Here is a 20,564-nt window from a genome sequence, read left to right as displayed (position 1 = left end):
ACCTACGTCCATAAAAGAAATATCTACAATGTCTATTGCATTGGTGTGTTATGACACTGCCTTGAACCAGTAAAAATATTCTATTATCTGTTACCGTTGAAATGTTATTGTAAGGTTCATGACTTAAATGCGGTCAAACCATGAGCTAATCTGACTCTAGTTTATGAAAAGGGACAAATGGCGTATTTCACCAAATTAATGTTCAAGCCACGAACCACTAAAGTAGATGCTTCAACGATAACGTAACAAGAAAACTAACATGGTTTTGAGCAAGCATAAGTAATATATCTCTCGTCTTTATTCAAAATCACCAAAAATGACAACAAAAACTAACATCAAGCAGCCAAGCAAAGAAATATAGGTTTGACAAAAAGCAGATGTGGTCCTGTGCATACTGTAGTGCAGCTAAATTTGGCTGTCCAATTCATAGTCAGAGGAAACATTTTGAACACACCTTACAAAGAGCAAATCCGCTGCAAGCTACTCAAAAGCAACACTCACAAGCAAAATGTGACCAACAGACAGTTCTTACGAGTTCTACAGGTCAATTTTACATATATGTACTGCTAAAATTAAAACTGTTTTTGGGCTATCTGAGAAAAAACCTACAGCAAATAATATTTAGTCTGCTTGGAAGCTGATTGGTTCACGTTTAAAAAATTCATATAAAATATTTCTTTTTTTTTACGAAATAAGTCATATGTGGTTCAGTTTCAAAACCACACAAGGACTGATGTTAATGGTACTGTCTATTGTTTTGTTTACTATGTTACTAGCAGACTACAAGTTACAAAAATCAAGTATTCATGGATGGGAAATTATTTTTGATAGAAACAACTTTGAGGAAGCGCTAACAAAGTAGTATAACGTGTTAAGTAAAACTGCATGGAGTATTCTGTTGACGACATGAACAGTAACTGCAATTAGGTTTTGGCCATTCGCAGAAATTACTTTACAGCGGTAGATCCTGTCAGTATATCACAGTTCTGAGCCAATAAGCAAGAACTACCTTTTCCAAAGAAAGTGTTGCGGCAAAAAGCGATCAAAAGAGTGTTCCAAGACTATTGTAATTTACTTACAAGTTTGTTTACATCGCTAAAGCAACACCATCAATTCGAAAATCCACAGCCAAGTTAGTGAAATTTATAACTTGCTATTTGTAAAGTCTGGCATTGATGATGCTGTATTCAAAGCTGCAAACGGCTTTGTTTATGTTATCTTAGCATTTATTTATGTTATCTGGGTTTTCTTTCTCTCAGACTTTGATTGTTTTTTGTTATTTCTTACGTTTTTATCGCACACAGATATCTTTTATGCACGGTGTTGTTATTTTATTGATTCTTGTGTGATTTTCAGTGGAAAGATACAGTTGACCGTATAATTTTAACGCATCTTTTTGCGATTGGTGATGGATTTTCGAGAACCTTTCTTCATTTTGCTCTCCATGGGTGCTATTTTGAAGCTTTTAGTCTCTTTTTATCACAATATACACAATATACTCTCAAACTAGATGTTGGCGACTAATATGGTTTTAATTGATGAGCAAGTTTTTTTACACTTTTATAGTACAATACATGTCTTTAATGAAGAATATCTGGTTATGAGTGGACCGTGAAAGCATTAAAGAAGAACCTGGCAGCTGACTATGAATTCGAAGAGTAGTTTAGACCGTCTTTGCTTTTATTGTTCATATTCACAGAGCTATGCAAGCTCCACAAATGGCTTTCAGCCAGCTCATGTAGACTTCTCTCCAAGCCATTTCCATAAAAAAATTAACCATCCATCAAACCTTGCTTTCTCCGACTAGTGAACTAGAACTACAGCATAGTCAAAAAAATAATGACCAATATCAGTGACTTCACTAACCAGTAATAAAAAAACAACTTGTGTAACTGTTTAACAAAACTAGCAAAAAAAATTAAAAACATTTTTGAAATCAGCATATATTTTTCTATTTTTCAGGATCAAATTAAACTTTAGTCCACTTCAAACTGCAATTAACAAGAAAGCTCATTACCTACCATGTATTTCAAGGTTTCCAGCTTTTTTACTCTCCTAACAAACTATGATCACAAACTCTAATCTTCATGCCATTAAATAAAACTAAAACACCAGTCACTACAATGCCTTTTTTGTTATGAAAAAAAAGAACCAAATTTCAATTGAAGACATTCGTTTTAACATACAGGGTGGGGCAGAAACACTTACCACATTTCAAATTGTTACTGTACCAAAGCTGTAGCAGTATGACAGGAGGTTGAATTGAAATTTTGCAGCAAAGGACTTTCCATTTCTGTTTCAGGTTTTAGTTAATGTTTTGTGCAAATCTTGTAAATGTTGTATCTGTATGTAAAATGGCCTGGACTGGCGAACACCGTGCATTTATTGTGGAAGATTTCATTAGAAACGGGGATTCTGTGACTCGAACGCTAAGAAATTTTAAGACTCATTTCAAACTAAACCGTAACGATCCTGGTCCCAATCGAAAATCTGTAATGCTCCGGGTAAAAAATTACAGAGCTACGGGTTCAGCACTAAATCGCCTTCAGAAATCGCCTGCAACAATGTATTACATCTCGAGGGCGCCACCTACAGGATGTAATCTTTAAAACATAAATACATCAAATTTTTTGATTGCTTATAAATTTTGTCTCTTTTTCCTAGTTTGAAATGTGGTAGGTTTTTCTGCCCCACCCTGTACTTATAGATCTTAAAAATTTGAGCAGAAGCAAATAAAAGCGAAGCAAATTTTTTAGCAGGAAAAAAGATTTTAACAAACTTCAAATTCAAATTCAAAAACAAAATTCACAATGGCTTATGTGAATTATTCAAAAGAACAGATATATACCGAAACCTACAAGATTTTTCAACAATGGAAAAAACGCACGATCAAAAATTGGCAAGACGCATTTCTCCCAATTCTAAATGATCTTTCACATACCTGAAAAACATTTCTGCGGTCATCCTTATCAACTGCAGAGACAATGCTGCTATCTAAATCCATGAAAAGCCGTCCTGCCAGATCTTTCTTGGTTTGGTACATCAAGTTTCCTCCTTGCGTAAAAAAATAAGCTCGGTTCCATTGGGTCAAAATTGTGCTTTTGCTGTAAAAAAAGAATGTAACAGCTGATTGCAAGCACACAAAATTAATTGGACCGAAGACTAACAAAACTATATGTTAATTAACCTGCGACAGAAAAGATAACCACTGATTTGGGTACGTGCACAATCCACTGGAAGATCTGGAAAGTCCAAAGAAAGTGGGGGATCTGGTATGTAAGCCCTTGTGCTTTGAGCATCTAATCTATCCATTTTTTCCACAAGGAGACCTCGGTTTTCAACTACATCTGTTTCAATCCTGCAAAATAGTTCACACACATAGCAGTATTGAAATATCTGTTTAATTAAAACATGCCTACAAGTGTCTATGTCTGCCCCATGGGCAAAATTATTTTCTGTCTGGGCTGTACATAGTGATGTAATTACGTGGTCCGTTTATCTTCGGAATTGTGAGAACATCGCTCAAAGCATGACTAAGTGTTGAAACTGCGTGTGTCATTCATTCCACTTAAAATGTTGTGTAAAGCGGCAACTTGCTTTATCGGTTTGTTTTAATATATTGGTTACTTATTTTATCCAAGTCATTAATTGTTCAGCAAAAGGCAGGGTTTAAAGAGCCAACGAAAATGCAACAAATTGGCGAGCACAACAAAACCCAGTCTACCGAAAGAGGAATGTTATAAGCATGGAGTTTTGTCCTTTGTTGTGATCCCTCCAGATGAATTTTATGTTCTGGTCGCAAAAGTACCAGGTTGGTTACGATTTTAACTGGTTTTTAAAAGAGTTTGAACCATTTTGTTCTAGCGTGGATGCCTGTGATGTGACAAAGAAACACGCACTTCTATCAAGCTTGTCGTGAGCTATTTTCCTTGACATAGAAGACAGAAAAGATTCATTATATGTTCTGGCTTCTAACAAACTTATATCTAAGGGAAAAGAAATGGCTGCATGATCAATGTCTCACGATGTTGTGTGGCAAGAAATTTTTAGCCGATATAGGGCTATGGTGATACGGTAAGGAATTTTTTTAACTCCCTTTCCAGTCTTTTCCAAATATCTCAGACTTTGATGTTAAGTTAAGATTAGTTTGTTTAGTTTAGTTAGTTTAAGTTTAAGAATGAAACTCCTTACACTGCTCTAATTAAAGGGTTAAGAAATCATGACTGGGCTAGTAGAAACCAATGAGAAGGTGTGGAATAAAACTTCAGAAAGTTTAAAACTGCTGTTAATAAAGCGTTGTTGGCTGAAAATCCTTCAACTGAAGCAAAGACGTGGGATTAACTGAGCCGTGTGTTCTCGGTACATCACTTTTCAGAGACTGGTAAAATATGAAAATTAGTAGGTGTACAATGTTGAGAGGTAAGAGAGCTTCTTGCAGAGTTGGCTTCTATGAAGATTGAATCAGGAGCTGTTATATGTGTGACCAACAGGGAAATATTTCCCAACACTGCCTGTGTACTTTTCAATAACTCCAGTTAAATGCAGTGTACAATACAGTTACCTGATGATACATGATGCGAATTTTTCGGTTATAATGGATTAGTGGCCATGTTAGGTGGAATTCAATAAGCTATTTCTTGCCAACTTTAGTGTGGTTGGTTAGCGAATTTAAACACTATGTGTGTTATCAGGGTGATCGGTAACCGGGATTCCACTGTACATTGATTAATTAATTACACTGGCCAACAAAAAAGTTTTGGCGTGGAAGGTAAGAACGATTTTAGAGTATATCAGGGGCTCTGAACTCAAAAATGCCATTAGTTTTTTGCAAATTGGCTCTAGTTTTTAAGATATTAGCGAATTTCGATATTTTTGGTACCTTTTAAATTTGAAGATAGGTTGCATTTTATTATAAGGAACAGCCTATATTAAATGTTGTTGTAAGTCTATTTGCACTAAAACCACAAGAATGAGCAAAAGCTAAAGACAGAAGGAAATTAGTTAAATGAAAAATTGCTGCATAAATCTATTCGTTTCCATATATTCAACACAAAAAATGCCCCATTTATTCGTATTTTCATCAGATTCTCCTAACATATTACAATTCGTGAGACTAAGCTTCCAATACCACATTAAAACTTGCTTGAAGTGAACAATAAATAGCAGTGGTTTGGTAATGACAAACCAAGTATGTCTAAGCCTACACAAGAAAGACAACAATTTGTAAAAACAGACGAAATGAACAGGCAATCAATTTTTTTCATTTAACACGAAGTATTCAAAGCAAAACACTTTACGAATAAATATATCCATCTCAGGATATGCATTAGTGAAGTTCTTAGATGCACTCTAGTTAATTACTCAATTTAGCTTAAAGTCATCTGCAGGAAAGTCCTCTTGTACGACTTTCACTTTCTCTTTAGTCTTCTCGTGGACAGCTTCGCATTAGGCACCAGCAGTAATCTGCCATTATGTGAGTCATCTACCTACATATCTCTCTTCTATTAATTTGATATCTTGGTGAAACCTTTCACTTTGTTCCTCACTCATTCATATTTTCGAGGTTTGCAGGGAAGCTATCCAAGTGACTGAATAGATAGTTAAGTTTTATGCTCATCCTTGATCCAAGAGCTTGAAAGTTCGTAAGCTTCACTTCTACGAGATGCACATAGTTGCTTGCTTTTACAACTGCAATGAAAGAGTGCCAGGCTGCCTTCTCAACTTCAGTCATATGTGATGGAATAACTGATCTTGAATTAATTTTTCGTATTTGTGGCCCATCAAAAATCCCTGCTTTCAGCTTAGACTAAGACCAGGAAATACTTTGCACAGGTAATCAAAACGAGCACCATCTTTTTCTAAGGCCTTGACAAATTGTTTTACCAAACCCAATAAGATGCGCAATGTGGGTAAAATAATGATATTACGATTGACCAAAGGTTCATTGACAACGTTTTTATCTCTGTGCACAAGCTGTTCACGTATGGGCCACTCCTTTTTAATCCAGTGTTGATCAGTGGCCCGACTATCCCAGTAACAAATAAAGCAGGGATACTTGTTGTAGCCACCTTGTTGTCCTAAGAGAAAGTCATTTTCAAATAACACATATCTCCCAGTTATGCTCAGTATAAGACAGTTTCTTCAAGACCATCTTTACACGTTGGTAGTGTTCTTTTAAAACGACTGAGTGGCCAATTGGAACACAGGCAAACTTGTTTCTGTTGTGAAGTAGCACACATTTCAACCTTTTTTTGGAGCTGTCAATAAATAACCTCCATTCTTCTGGTTTATATTCAAGTAGACCCATAGATGAAAGAAATCCTTCGATGTTTTTACAGTATACAAAATTATCTTCTTGAGAGAAAAATTGCATTAACATTTCTTCTCTGTCCCGGTAAAACATTATTTTTGTTGCCAAATCAAGAATGTTATGCTGTGTGTAGATGTTAAGGCATATGTTAGTACTTGATGGGAGATGATATAAACTAATTTAAGGTCTTATTTACCTCCCAAGCGAGAAATTTGTGCCAGACAACTCAACATTTGGGCAAAACCAAATAGCTGCTTCACATGGCTTCAGTTTTTGTTAACCTTTGTTACTCACTAGCATACATTTCTAACTTTTCATGGCATATGTAGGAAGAAGCAATATCTCAGCCAATTCAGCAAAAGTAATGACATTTTCGGACTCAGCGCCCCTGATCATCACCAATAATTATTGATCAAAAATTTATACAGGTAAGAAACTGTCTTTTTGAGTGCAAATTATTCCAAATAAAATAACCTGGACAAACTGTTCTTTTCGCAAGATGTACAACAATCACTGTCTTTCATTTTGTATCGTATCTTAGTACATTATAGTTGCATAATTCAACAATCCTTTAATGCTAGGGTATATAGTTAGCATACTTATGAACTTTAAACAAAAAATAACCCTATATTATTGTATGAAATTCTAGAGGCATGATTTTTAAATAATACCATTGGAATTATTTCGTGCCTATGACACTTCATGTTTTGATGCACTTGTGGTTGTTATTAACAATACTTCTGAGCATGCCCTTCACTTTTCCTTCACATTTTTTGTTGTTAGTAATTTTTTGGTAATTAATTTGTTGCTATTAACAATTTTTTCAGTGTAATTAACTAAGTTGCGTGTTTGGTGGCCATCTTAATCGCACAATTTCATTATTGCCATTCATCATATCACTTCTTTGTGTTAATACAAATTCCATTGTACATTTTTTTCATGTGCACTTAATGGTGCAAAATAAATGATATGATATAAATTTGAAATATAACTTGGATTTTAGGATTTAGAACTCCAGTGAATTTATCAAACCAGATTAAAGTTAAAATGCGAAAACAAACAATATAAACTACAACACAAGCTTTATCTGTATTTCAATCTGTGGCATCAGAATACTGTACTTTGTGTTCTGGAAATCTGCTGCCATTAACCAATGCATGATAAGATGACACTTACTGCTTCAATGTTGGAGACAGTTGTTCTAATACACCTTGTAGCTGTCTTTTTTCCAATTCAGAACCCATTTCGAAAAAACTGATCTGTTGCAACATGCAGTATTTCAATTATTATACTTACGTCAAGTTAACAATATGGTAGCCAACTTAAAATTAGTCAATGCATAGGGCAACATCACAAAGACAGATTTAGAAGATTTTTAGTGCAAAAAAGCTCTGAAGTAGAAATGGTACAGTATATTAAATACATCCCTAAATGACAGTTTTCTTCCAACAGAAAAGTATAATTTTAAATAGAGGATGCTGTTTAACTAAGTAGTCTTTTATTCAGTAGACGAGAGAGAGAGAGTGCCTATATCATGCTATTGTGCAATGTTTTTAAACTTTGGAGGCAAAGTCTTTTACCACCATTCGAAAGTAAGCACATTGTTGCAAAATCGTTCTTGGCTGGTTTCAGTTTTCATAGATAACCAATAATTAATCAAAATACAAAAACCTGATTTCAACTTTCAAAGATTATGCTCCTCAAAGCAGGTTTTCATCAAAAACGTTGTTTATATACTAATGACTTGGTACGCTTTTTTGTTCATATTATTACATTAACGTTTTATTGTGCGCTTTCAATACTAGAATAGTAGTACCATAAAACAAGCAGCCAGCAGTATGACAATTCCACCTACAGTTCCCAACTTAGCCTTTTTTTAAGCCTTTTTACATGAGCTCATTTGCGTGCTTTAAAGTAAGGGGCAAGTCGATAAACAAGTTGGCCTTAAATCAAAGAGTAGTGATCAATAAACATACTGGAAAAGGATTTGTACTAACTCTAACATGCACTAGTTAAGCAGTTATTGCCATAAATAAGTGGGGAAAACACAAATTCATCGCTTAACTATGATGTAGATAACAACTCTTGTTACGTCACAATAAAACAATAGGGCTGACTCGGGTATTTAGATCAAGTATAAATAGACCGTTTTGTGTGGGCGACAATAAATAGTAGTAGGTATAATTAAAGTCTACTTAAGTGTATAACAGGAACGTTTTGGTGAAATAAGCCTTCACTAGCTTACCGTTGGTGTAATTGCACTGGTTAATACAAATGCTAACCTGCAGTACAGTGCTGCAGGCTCTAGCCTAATCTAGTACTGGTAACCGATAGTGGTTTTGTCCAGCTTTTTCTCTTTTTCTAAACCTCACTGATAATTAATTATCTGAGTGCTCAATCGCACAATTTTGTTACTCGATTGTCCCGGGTAAATTTAAGTAATCAAGGAAAAGCTGGGAAAATAGATGAGGTATCATTACTAACATACTGACTACAAAATCCAATAACATCCTCCTAATTTTAGAAATATAACTTACATAATTCATTTTGCTCCAACATAATAAAATCTCTCCGGTAGGATTTGCAGATGACGGTTTTAAAAATTAAATGCTCACTTTTTCTTTTCGTTTAAGTGTCGTTATTGCTTCCAGTAAAGCAATAGTTTCCTCATAGTTGTTAAACCTTTTTTTGTTTAATTGGGCCCGGTGAAAACTGGTTTTCGAAATTTTGATTATTTAGCAATCCAATTAGCACTCTCTATGCTCCTTCTGAATGGTGGGTAGCAGATTTTACCATTTAAATGCTGCTTGTTATAGCAGTTAATTGATAGTACTAAGTGAAACATTTCGTGATTGAGGCAATTATATATACAATTACCTGAGACTGCAAATAATTTAGCACTGGTTTCAAAACTCCAATTTTTTTCTTTCTCTGCATATCATTCAAGCAGCAGCAATATAGCATGTATGTCTAAAAATAACAATACCAAGTAAGAAATAACAGAATGTTTTGAAATAATGAACAAAAAACTACCTACAACTAAAACCACCTGTGAAGCCATCTAAGCAATTGTTTTTAAAATGATTCAATAAATAAAGTTGATGCTATAACCCTTAATTGCGTATCGTTCATTCTCACAGTAAGAAAAAAATGTGAGTAGGCTTATCATGCGGCTTATGTAGGCACCTGCAAATGTGGCAGATTTATACAATTACAGTCGAAATCGGTTAATCGCATAGTCAATTTGCCAAGCTTTTTTATGCGATTAACCGATGTATGCGACTAACCAATGTATGCGTTTTTTACCTACATTTTCTCAGCTATTCTCTTTTAAACACCGGCGCACGCATTCTTGCTCCTCCGCCGATTTTTGGAATGACATAAAGCATTATGACTAGGGCCATTTTTATTTTGACCTAAAAAAAAATTTTTTTGACTTTATTTTTATCAAATTTTGACTTTATTTTGACCTAACAAAATTGCTTATTTGTAGAGGCCACAGTTCTTCCTCCAGTTACCCCAAACATAATATTTTGTCGATTTCAGACCCAAACGTAATATTTTGTCGAAAAGTCAAGGTGTTTTATGGATTATAAAAAGTGCGTCGTGTTTTTTGGCGATAGATTTAGGTATAGCTTGTGTTATTTTGTCCTTGTGAAAAGGGCACTTTGCGTTGATTTTCTGCGCATGGTAAATTCTAATAAACAGCAAATTAAACAGGGAAGAAGTAATGTAACCCCCTTCACGCGGCATGAGGATTATTTAAATACGTAACAATGAATAAACAATGGACAATTTGCGATAAAAGTTACTGCTGATCCAAGTGGGCATTGTGACTTATTTCCTGCTTTTATGGGTTAATATGGTTTAATTGTGTCGCAGTTCCTGATTTACAATGCTTCCACGAGGATTTTTACAAAAATAACTCTCAAGAAACACAAAAACTTTGTCAAAACCCATAATTTGACAAATTTTGACTTTATTGAAAATTTTGACTTTATTGTAAATTTTGACTTTATTTTGACCTATTAACTTCTTAGAAACACCCCCCTAGGTGCTGAAAACAACTTTATTCTTTGATTCGTGGTCAGACGAGGTCCTTAAAATTTTTTGACTTTATTGACTTTTGCGGGCCCTAATTATGACGCAACAAGTGAGCTTCCGTCTTTTCGATTTCGACCCAGAAAAAACACGAAACAAAAACGGAAGGTTGCGCTTTGTCTTGTTGTTCTATTGTGATGTAACAATCCTTGAATGAAACGTAGTTTTGTGGTTCATAATCACTGTGAGAAGGCCTTTTTTCGTGAAGTTTTACTTTATTGTTTAAATCATTTACGTGCTACTGTCTCTATAGCCTTCAGCCTTTGCGGTGAATTTAATCACAGCTGTCTTTAATTCACAACTGCTGTCTTCAGTGTCTTGTCGTGTATTTAATCGCTGCGGGTTATGGGAGATCTTGCAATGATTTTTGTTTATTGGTGAGGATAATCTTAAGTAACTCAACACTTCACCAAAGGAAATATGCGGTTAAGTGATACAAGTCTACAAATCAATCAAGAATTCCTATTCGATTAACCGATTTATACTAATAACCGTTATGCGATTAACCGTTGAATTTTCTTCACAAGTGAATGGGAATGTATTGGGATTATGCAATGCTATGCTATAAAGCAATTTATGCCTTTAACTGATATGCAATTAACCGATTTCGACTGTACTTAGAAACATACATAACAATAATAACAAACATTTACGACTGATAATAATTAGAAGGCAAATAAATAGACAAACTTGTGTAATAATGCGAAAAGAAAGTAAAGAAAAACAAATTCCCTTGTGCGGTAGTTCATGAAAAGACCTACCCCAATTGAAAACCCTGGCCTATTTTATCGAGAAACAGTTTTCATCAACAGACAATTATTATGTCAAATTACAAAGGTTTTTTTCTGCTATTTTCCGCTTTCAAAAAACGGTAATGTGGGCCGTGGGCTGTGGGCTGAGGGCCAAGCGCAGATATCACAAGCATTTCAATTGTGTTGACATAGTGAGTGCAGCCAGGTCAAGAACCTAGTCAGCGATGTTTTGTGTGGATAAGATATACTGGTACTCATTCCCAAAAAGTAGGCTAAGTAATAACATAACTTGTAATTGTGCCAAATATTCATAACAAAAGGTTGGTTACAGAATTATGATACGTAAGTTTCGTAATTATTGTAAGCTCCATGCAACCCTAGGAACAGTCGTGAGCAATGATAAGAGTAGGGATGTACAACACAGATTACTCGACTATTCTTGAATATTTTAGAATTTATTCTCCATACAATAAGAACACTAAGTCCTGACTGCGTCATTTCATGACTTGCTGCTTGCAACACCTCAAAATGTCCAGGATCTGGAAATGTTAACATCATTGACATTCCAAATCCCAAAAACTCGCATATCACATAAGGAGCTACTACCCCATCACTCCCCTGTGTCGAATTTAAACCAAAGAGAGCTTCATCTACTCACTTGTCTAACCTACCATAGACTCTGAAGGTCTCCGTGGACAGGCTGTTTTCAATGCAATCGATCAATTAATGGCAAAGTCACCCAGATGAGCCGAAACATTGCTGCAGCAAGAGCAAAAAGTAGGCTGGTGACTTGCTTGTCGATGACATAATATGGCACCATGGTGTTATCTGCCTTGAACATAGAATGCTACCCCAACTGCACTCTGGGAACATCATTTGGCCAACTGTGTACCGTGCAATATGTTGTGTTACTATAGTGTGAATAGTAGTCAATATAATAGTGGAAGGAATTTGGAGAAAAAAGCTAACGTAATTCCGTCATACCTCATTGGATGTAAGTTAGCAAATTTGATATTATCCAGATGATCTTTTGGATGATGTTTAAACTATATGCTGATGTACGAACTCGGTGTGCCTATCTTTTCAATTAATAAGTCAAGTTGTGGGAGTGATAATATAAGATGTGTTATGTTTGTTTTACGTTAAATAAATTATGCTATTATGAGATTATTGTGGTGATGTTTCATTAGCTACTAGCTATCAAGGCAATTCTCAGAGAACGGATATTTGCACAGCAACATATAGTTAAGTCTTTTTCAGCATATATAGAATTCTTCTGATAAGATAATTGTAACGGTCAGATAAAATTGCACCGTTTCCAAACTTTACCATCTACTGCCCGGCACATGATCAGAATGATCATGAAGCATGATCCACAACTGCACTTTCACCATCTTCATTAGTCAAATGTAGAGAAGCAGGCTTTGATGTTTGAATAACAGAGTCACACATGGTTCAGTTCTAATTTTCAACATCTATAGGTATGACATGTCAGTCACAACTTTCAGTTGGTACGCTTATGATCTTGCCATATTGCATACATGTAAAGATTGGTTAAAACTTTTGAAAAGGACACCCAAGGACACCTTAACCAAGACCATGGCTGCACACTTTATGGACATTTGTTCAAATGCATTCTGTTGTTTGCCACCTATGCACATAAGCTTATCGAATTTAAAATGCGTGAGTCAAATGAAAAAACACTTTGGTTCATTATAATTACCGGCGTACCGTCACAAAATGAGAAAACTTTGCAGCAACTTTCACTCAACTAATATGTTCCAATAAATAGGAAAATTCCTCAGTGAGAAAAAAAATAACTAATCAGTTACTCTTTCTTATGTATTAAATACAAGTGTATCACTGTAGGTTTAACAAGTTACAAAACCAATCATGCATGGTTGGCTGGTAGCCAAATGACATTATATGGCGTCATAGTTGTTTGAAGTTTCGTAAATACCCAAATAGGTCAAAATTTTTCTACAGCCACCATTGCATGCAGAAAATTATGTAATGAAAACATGTTGTAAAACTCAACCAAGCTTCCTTCAACGGGGGTGCAGGCTGCAAAACAAACTGAGAACCACATATGCTATGAAACTTTATTATTTAATGCATAGCTATAGAACTCGCTCAGTCATAATTTAGTTATACAACATGTTAGTGGGGAAAAGGTAACCACAACCTTGGTAATACACGGTTATGGCGAATAACAGCAAGTATATTGCTGTATATTGCCTCTTTTTTACTGATACAAAATTGTTCTCTGTCCCAAACATAATCTATATGTCACATTTATAATGATACTGAGATTTAGATATAAATAAGAAAAGCTGAGGTCAAAATGAAGTGTCAACAGAGTGTGTGCTGTTGACAAATATTTATTTCCAGTGATAAGGAGAAAATGTATTCAAACTTTTTATTTTAAAATAAAAATTATATAAACTAGGTCTTTTAAATATTTAAAAAGCTTTCACTTAAATAAAATCTTAAAGTAACTAACGATACAAAATATATTATTCTTGGTATTTTTAACTATTTAAAAAATTTCATCAAATACATGGATCAAATTAGTGAATAAAAATGACTTGAATTTTGACTTACATTATGGTATGCTTTTCGTGTCGCGTACAAATGATCAGTAGCTTCTTGCCAACTCTAGAAATGAATTAAAAATAAAAATAAATAAAGAATTGCACATAAAAATCAATCAGTTATTTTACGAAATCACAAAAAAGTGAAAAGGTTATTTCAGCAGGCATATGTAATATATGTATAATATATAAGTGTAATAGTATGTAAATATATCGTTAATACAAAATCATAAGCGAATGATAAAAAAGGTTAATACCAAAATTTGCAACCACTTCATCCAGCTACATACACACTATAAGAACAGTTAGCTATAACGAAAGCACTTTACCTCACTTTCATATACTATAAATAACTGTACAAAAGCAATTAAAAAATTGATACGTGAATTCAACTTGTGACATATATATAATACCTTTTACCTTTATCTCTAAAATCGTACAATGCAGTAATGTGACTCTGTAAATCATTCAATTTAATCCTGACGTCTTAAGCATTTACATACTTTATTCAAAGTTGTCAACTACTTTTGCAACAAATCTCAAGCACTTTTGTATCTAGGTTTAAAAGTGGTGTACCCATTCACATGCAGGTATAACAAAGACATTAATTACGTTTGTAAGATCTCAGGGCATTTTACACAAGGGTAAGTATCAGAGCAAAAACAATTGAACAACGACTACGATTACTCCAAGACTGACACATTAAAAAATTCCTCAGATGTAGCATGATATAATTTAACAAATTTAACATACTAAAATAATGCAAAATTAATTGTGAAAGTGAAATGTTTGACGTACTTTTAAATCAAACAATCAACGCATTATTTAATAAACCAGCCTTTAAAAATAGATTGTCTAAGTTATTATGAAAAATGTTTGGACAATTCAGCAGTTATTATTTTTTTTATTTTTCTCTATACCATTGTTGAGCTTGTTATACTATCCTGATGATGGTAGCACTAATTCAACTAAAAAATCTATGGTTATCACTTAGCCTTCATAATATTTACAATTAAAAATCTAATTGAATTGTTTTTCTCTAAGTTAAAGGTGTCGAACTCACAGCCCACAAGGCACATCTAGACCAAATTATATACAATTGGCCCACAAGATTACACTAACCTGTAATGCTAGCCTTTAACGGCCAGGCAATATGAAGCGCTAATTAAATCAAACAACAAAAGCCCTAATAGCCCAGCCGTAACCTCACAAAATGATAGGCAAGCTTGCGATTGACACGGCATGTTGAAACTCTTCCCAATAAACCATCGTGCTGGAAGTCAAGCAGGGTAGCTGCGGATACCATTTCGTACACGTTTGTTATGACTTGAAATCAAACTCGGATTCACCACGTCTGAGGCCAAAGTTCAAACAACTGCATCACACAGTGGTGTAATAGTTAGAAAATTTACAAAACTAAAGTTCATCTCAGCCAAAAATTGTCAATCTTTCACCAAATCTTTTGCCAGCTCTTCCCAACTTCTTGGTAGCAGAGTTCAGATCAAGCTGGAAATACAGCCTTGCCATATTTGGTCATGACAGCCGTACACGATCTCTCCTCAGGCATTCAACATATTCAAGCTCCCAACATCGTAACAAAACATTTCTGGCCACTTGTAGAGGCAATCATAGCTTGCCCAGTAGAACAAAAGATGTACTCACGCTCTTCTTCAGAAGCTGGGAAACAGGTAAAAATACCTGCTTGGCATTGGTGAGCACTTACACTGACTATCGTTAATTAATGCATTCAAACTCATAACACCAATTCAAAAAACTAGAACAATGTAAAGGAACTAAATGAAAGGAACAATGAAAGGAACCAAAATCTATTTATAATGTTGGTCATTTACTTAACGGTTTTAGGTTTTCTATCGCACTTTAATCACATTTTTTGTAACAAAGAAGCTAAAAAGAAATAAGCTATTTAAAATTATAGGCCAAATTATTGGTATTAATCGCAAAAATGCTAATCATACGATCTGTGCAGAAATGGCTAGAGCACCAGGCATGCAACATTGAAAATCAGGTTCAGTACCCTCAAGGCTGAGCAGTTCCATTGAGGCAATTTGATAGCTTAAAAAATAAATCAAAAAAATATGACGAGTGTGTTTATCTGAACATGCATAAAAACAAGCACTATAGCTGAGGTTTCAACAATCAGGATGTTGTTTCCTCAGTCTGAGGATAATGAGTTTGATAGCATACAAAACTCGTCAATACAGCAAGGAAATTTCATCAGTTGTTGCTAATACAGATAATCTAGATTCAAGAGTTCATTTGCGTCGCAAAGTATCACATTCACACAAATACAAAACTATCTTGTGGCACGATGGTAATAGAATGCTCCCTTCCCTAAAGTTTACACACCAATTTAACTCGTTTTCCTTCAGTTAGCCATGCAAACCATGCTCACAGAACACTTGTGTAGCTTCTGGACCATCTTTGGGTGGTCATGCCAAAAAGTATTTGCTGATCATTGATACAAATTTCACAAGTTTAAGCGCCAACTTCTCTCTTTAAAGTGCTGAAAAGTGAGGTACAAATCAACTGCAAAGAATATGATGTAATTAAAACATTTTCAATGTTTTAGGAGTCCAAAATACATCCAAAAAACATCCTAAATATGAGGGTCAAGCGGTGAACCCCATTTTCTTTGGCAAGATGAAAATTCATGCTAGAGGTGCACCAAATATTCGACAGACCAAACCTTAAGCAAATTTGGCCGAAAACCGAACATTAACGTACTTCGAAATACCTGCCCAAAAATTCCTTTGTTATAAGAAAACTACAGCAAGATCAGATATGAACGTTGTTGCCTATAACAGGAAGTCTATGTATCATTATATCATTATATCATTTACAAATCTTCTCGTTGCAGGTTACAACTAAGTACACTTTGATTCAACTAATTGAATTTCTGCAATTTTACAAATCGCGGTGTATAGGTGCTTTGTTCACTTTTGCAATACAAATACTTGCAATACTAGGTTGCAGGATTCAGTCGAAATAATTCTGTTACTTTTTCAAAAAATTCAGTTTTGGTTTCATATATTTGATAGATAAACAACTCCGATGTATAATAATTAATAACATCTAAAAATTTACTTTTTCGTTAGCTTTTTTCTTTGAAACACGAGCAAGTCTTGCAGCAGCTTCTTCATGTGCTTTTTCAGTAGCTTCAAAATTTGACTTTAGGCGAAGAAATTCACTCATTTCTTTATCAAAAAACCTGCACAACAAAAGCAAGTCTTTTTCAGGATTCAGCTGTAACAATTTTTTAAAAACAATGTCACTGCAATAAAACACATGATTTTGTTAAACCTAAATATTAGTTTCTGACTCTCGGTGGAATTCTGAGCACATTTTTCAGTCAAAACATTCAACCTAAGATGCAAATTTGACAGGCTATAGATCAGTGGCCCTCCACCAAAAATCTACAACATACTTTTTGGGTGTGAGCGGATATCTTTCTTTACATTAGATCTTTTTGCACTTGGAACATTTGATTGTTACCTCACAAAAAGAAGTTGTAAATGAAAAGTTACCTTTACCATTTTAAATCGAGACATACAATTGGATTTGAGAGTAGTGTCTGCTCAAATTTCTGAGAAGTTTACTTTATGCAAATATTAAGACTGTCTCGGGTAGGATAATGGAAAAACCATAAATTTGTTTTCTCACTACTCTCAGCAGTAGGCCAAGATTAAGAAGATTTAAAACAGGGGTGGGTGGTATTTTGGAGACCTTTTTGCATGCGCGGGCCAAATGAAGTAATAATATTGTGGAGGCGGGCCGCAACGATGCTCCTGCAGTAACATAAGAGTAAGCGAACTTAACTTCAAGTATTTGTTCGAAATGAAACCCATTCTCGTATCAGACATATCCAATCATTGTTAAACAATGGCCCCGTTTCGGAGCCATCGGTGTTCGGGTTCGACTCTCCAGATCCAGTAAAGAGGGACAAGGACTCCCGGAACCAATGCGCAATTCGGGAATCACGTCCCTTCCTGAAAGCTGGCGCACTTCAATAACTATAACACAGTTCCAATGCATGCACATGCAAACACACACACACTAATTTTGTCTTTGTACGTAACAATGCTTATTCATAGTACTAACTACAACGTCTGTATCAGTGGTTAATTTAAAAACTCTTTTCGCATGTAGTCTGAAAAAACAAAATACGTTGGTACATAACAGGGATATACCGCATAAATTGCATCCGACCGAGCAGTAAAAACAACAATTTTTAATGCGGCCATGGGATACATGGAGCAGTTTTGAATGCTGTCACGGGCCGGGTAAAATGGCCCAGCGGGCCGTAAGTTGCCCAACCCTGATTTAAAATATAATATCTATAATCAAAAGTTTTTAAGTTATTGTACTTGTTTGCATATTCTAGGCCTACTGTAGCCTACTTAGTTTACAATCTGCCAGTATTCTAAAGAATAGGAAGCATTCAGCATTCATTGCTATCTCAAACTGGGTTTTATGTCCTTGTCATGGATAAGCAAGCAAAATTGTGCAGCATACTTTGATATTCTCAGAAATGAAGCCATCAAAGCTCAAGCGATGTCTGGAATGGTAACAGTCGCAGAACAAAAAACTCCCAAAAACGAGAACGGTTTTTGAAATGACAACTTGGTAACAGTGGAAATTTTCCTGAGCAAAACCTTGCACCTTTGAAAGCTTCCTTCGAACTAGCGTCTCATATTACCATGCGAAAAAAATTAAATGATCAGACAACTGTTGTGAAGCCTTGCACTGATTTGGGAAGAAGCAGGTGCACAAAATTAGCAAATTTGTAAATTTGCAAACTGCAAAACAACATGGTAAAGCACAACTGTTTCCAGATGGTGTTAGACATAAAACTGTAGTGTTATGTGTTATATATTAACTGTTATGGACTCAAACTTTATGTGTGCCTTCGGCAAGTATGCGCAATAAGGCACATTTTCTTAATTGTTAAATTGGTTCTTGTGTTTTGTCTTGATGCTTTACTTCATTTCAGTGCATGTGTAGGTTGTAAGTGTTCGTTACTTTGACAACAGTTTTTCTTTTAACGTAGTTCTAACATATTATCTCTTGTTTTATAGTGCTTATTTATTTATTTAATTGTTTACAGCATTATTTGCATTATTTTCTGTACTGTAGGACGTAGAGTTTTAAGTTTGCAGTAAACGAAGCCAAAATTTTCAGAAACTTCTTGTCGCCGGAAATACATCTATATGTCGAAGACATGAACAACTTTGCTACAATTGTCAACTTTCTTAAGGCTGCTCTTTTGAAAACGTTGTTGCCAGTAAGTACCATTATGAGCTCATTTGAGACTCATTTATAAATGGAATGATGTCTTAACATAATCGTAACGGCTATCCGGTAATGTGTATTGGAAGTAGATGACATAGACCTTAGATAAGCTGCCGAACTGGCTGAAACATTAGACGTAGGCAACATCAGTCAAGTTCAATGGGATCGGGAATGACCTCCCAGCTGACCACAATCACCTCCGGGGTCAAAGTTAAAATACCATAAGGTGATCGGAGTTGTTGTATTGTGTCCTCTAAAACTTCGTTATCTAAAACTCGAAGAAGCTGTTTTTGTTGTGGAGGTTTACGGATTCTCAGGGAAAGATATGTTGACGGACATTTCTCAGTTACTTATAATTTTGAAGGATCAGAGAACCGTCTTGTTGTTTCTGCCATCAAGCCCTGCGTTGTCACTTTCTGCATTCAACGTACAATCTTGTTCAACTTCCTGCATGATAATTACAAGCTGGTGGCTTGCCGTTCCAGGTATTAAACGAAAGAAAACAGAGCTTTCATTGAATCCGAAGCCGAAGACAGCTGTCTGAAGACATATAATCGAGCCATCAAAATCGCAGTGGCGAGTCCAATCCCTTGTGGTTCAAAACCAACAAAAATTTTGTGCCGTACCATGATTATTTGTCCTTAATGACTGCCTGCTACCGTGGATTGAAGAAATTGTGAGATTGTGTGAAGAAATGTTGGACAAAACAAGTTCTTAAGTATTCTTGACCTTCGATTGGCATATCACCAAGTGCCTCTTTTTCCCCGAAAAACAGCCTTTTACCACATTTGAAACTTCAGCTGATTTGTATCAATACAAAAGATTGCCATTTAGTTTCACTAAGAAGGTTTCTGCATTTCAAAGAGTAATGGACGACTTCATTTCGCAGTATAAACTTCAGAAAGTTTATGCCTATCTCAACCAGACTGTTTTCGGAGCCACACTCTAAGGGCATGATGAAAATCTGAGCGCCTCACTTAATGCTGCCCAGCTTGCAGGCTTTACATTTAACAAAGAGAAGTCCAAGTTAAATCTTCAAACCACAAAAGTTACTTGAATACCAAATCTCACAAAATGATGCTAAAAAGGAACCGGAACCTTTTCTTGAATTGCACCGTCAAACTCGCCCAACTTACACTGAACTGTCAGAATCAGAAAGACCTACAGAATCTGTGACGCCAGGGATTTAGCTACTGTTAGTATCTATGTCAAGCTAAACGTCACGTTCATGGCACGAACTCTCAATATATGCAAACACAATTACCCTTCAATAGAGAAAAAAGTTACCGTCATAATTCTGTACATAAATGGGCTTCAACAAGAATATGAATATGTGCTTCAACAAATGACCATGGCCAAGATCTGTTCAGTTTTTACAAATCTCTCAGAATACACCGGGATATGCCAGGCCCTATAATTTTCTATTAGTCAGAAATTTTACATCCATCAGCAAATAAAGAAGTCAAAGTCGTCAGCCAGTCATTCCACACGTGTACA

At 35.2% G+C, this 20,564-nt stretch overlaps 1 protein-coding gene across 1 annotated transcript in view; it reads right to left on the bottom strand.

The window, feature by feature from the left end:
• The window catches only part of LOC143464527 (DCC-interacting protein 13-alpha-like), a 51,858-nt gene that overhangs the window by 11,154 nt on the left and 20,140 nt on the right, over positions 1-20,564 (bottom strand). The window contains exons 6-11 of the mRNA XM_076962332.1: positions 16,863-16,986; positions 13,768-13,821; positions 9,188-9,280; positions 7,487-7,569; positions 3,188-3,358; positions 2,942-3,104 (exon numbers count right to left, since the gene is read on the bottom strand). Coding sequence (XP_076818447.1) covers positions 2,942-3,104; positions 3,188-3,358; positions 7,487-7,569; positions 9,188-9,280; positions 13,768-13,821; positions 16,863-16,986 — 688 coding nt within the window. The remainder of the gene's footprint in view (positions 1-2,941; positions 3,105-3,187; positions 3,359-7,486; positions 7,570-9,187; positions 9,281-13,767; positions 13,822-16,862; positions 16,987-20,564) is intronic.

This window comes from Clavelina lepadiformis, chromosome 7, assembly GCF_947623445.1.
Source record: "Clavelina lepadiformis chromosome 7, kaClaLepa1.1, whole genome shotgun sequence".
NCBI lineage: Eukaryota > Metazoa > Chordata > Ascidiacea > Aplousobranchia > Clavelinidae > Clavelina > Clavelina lepadiformis.
The sequence above is the reverse complement of the archived record's forward strand: the minus strand, read 5'-3'. Positions and strand labels throughout refer to the sequence as shown.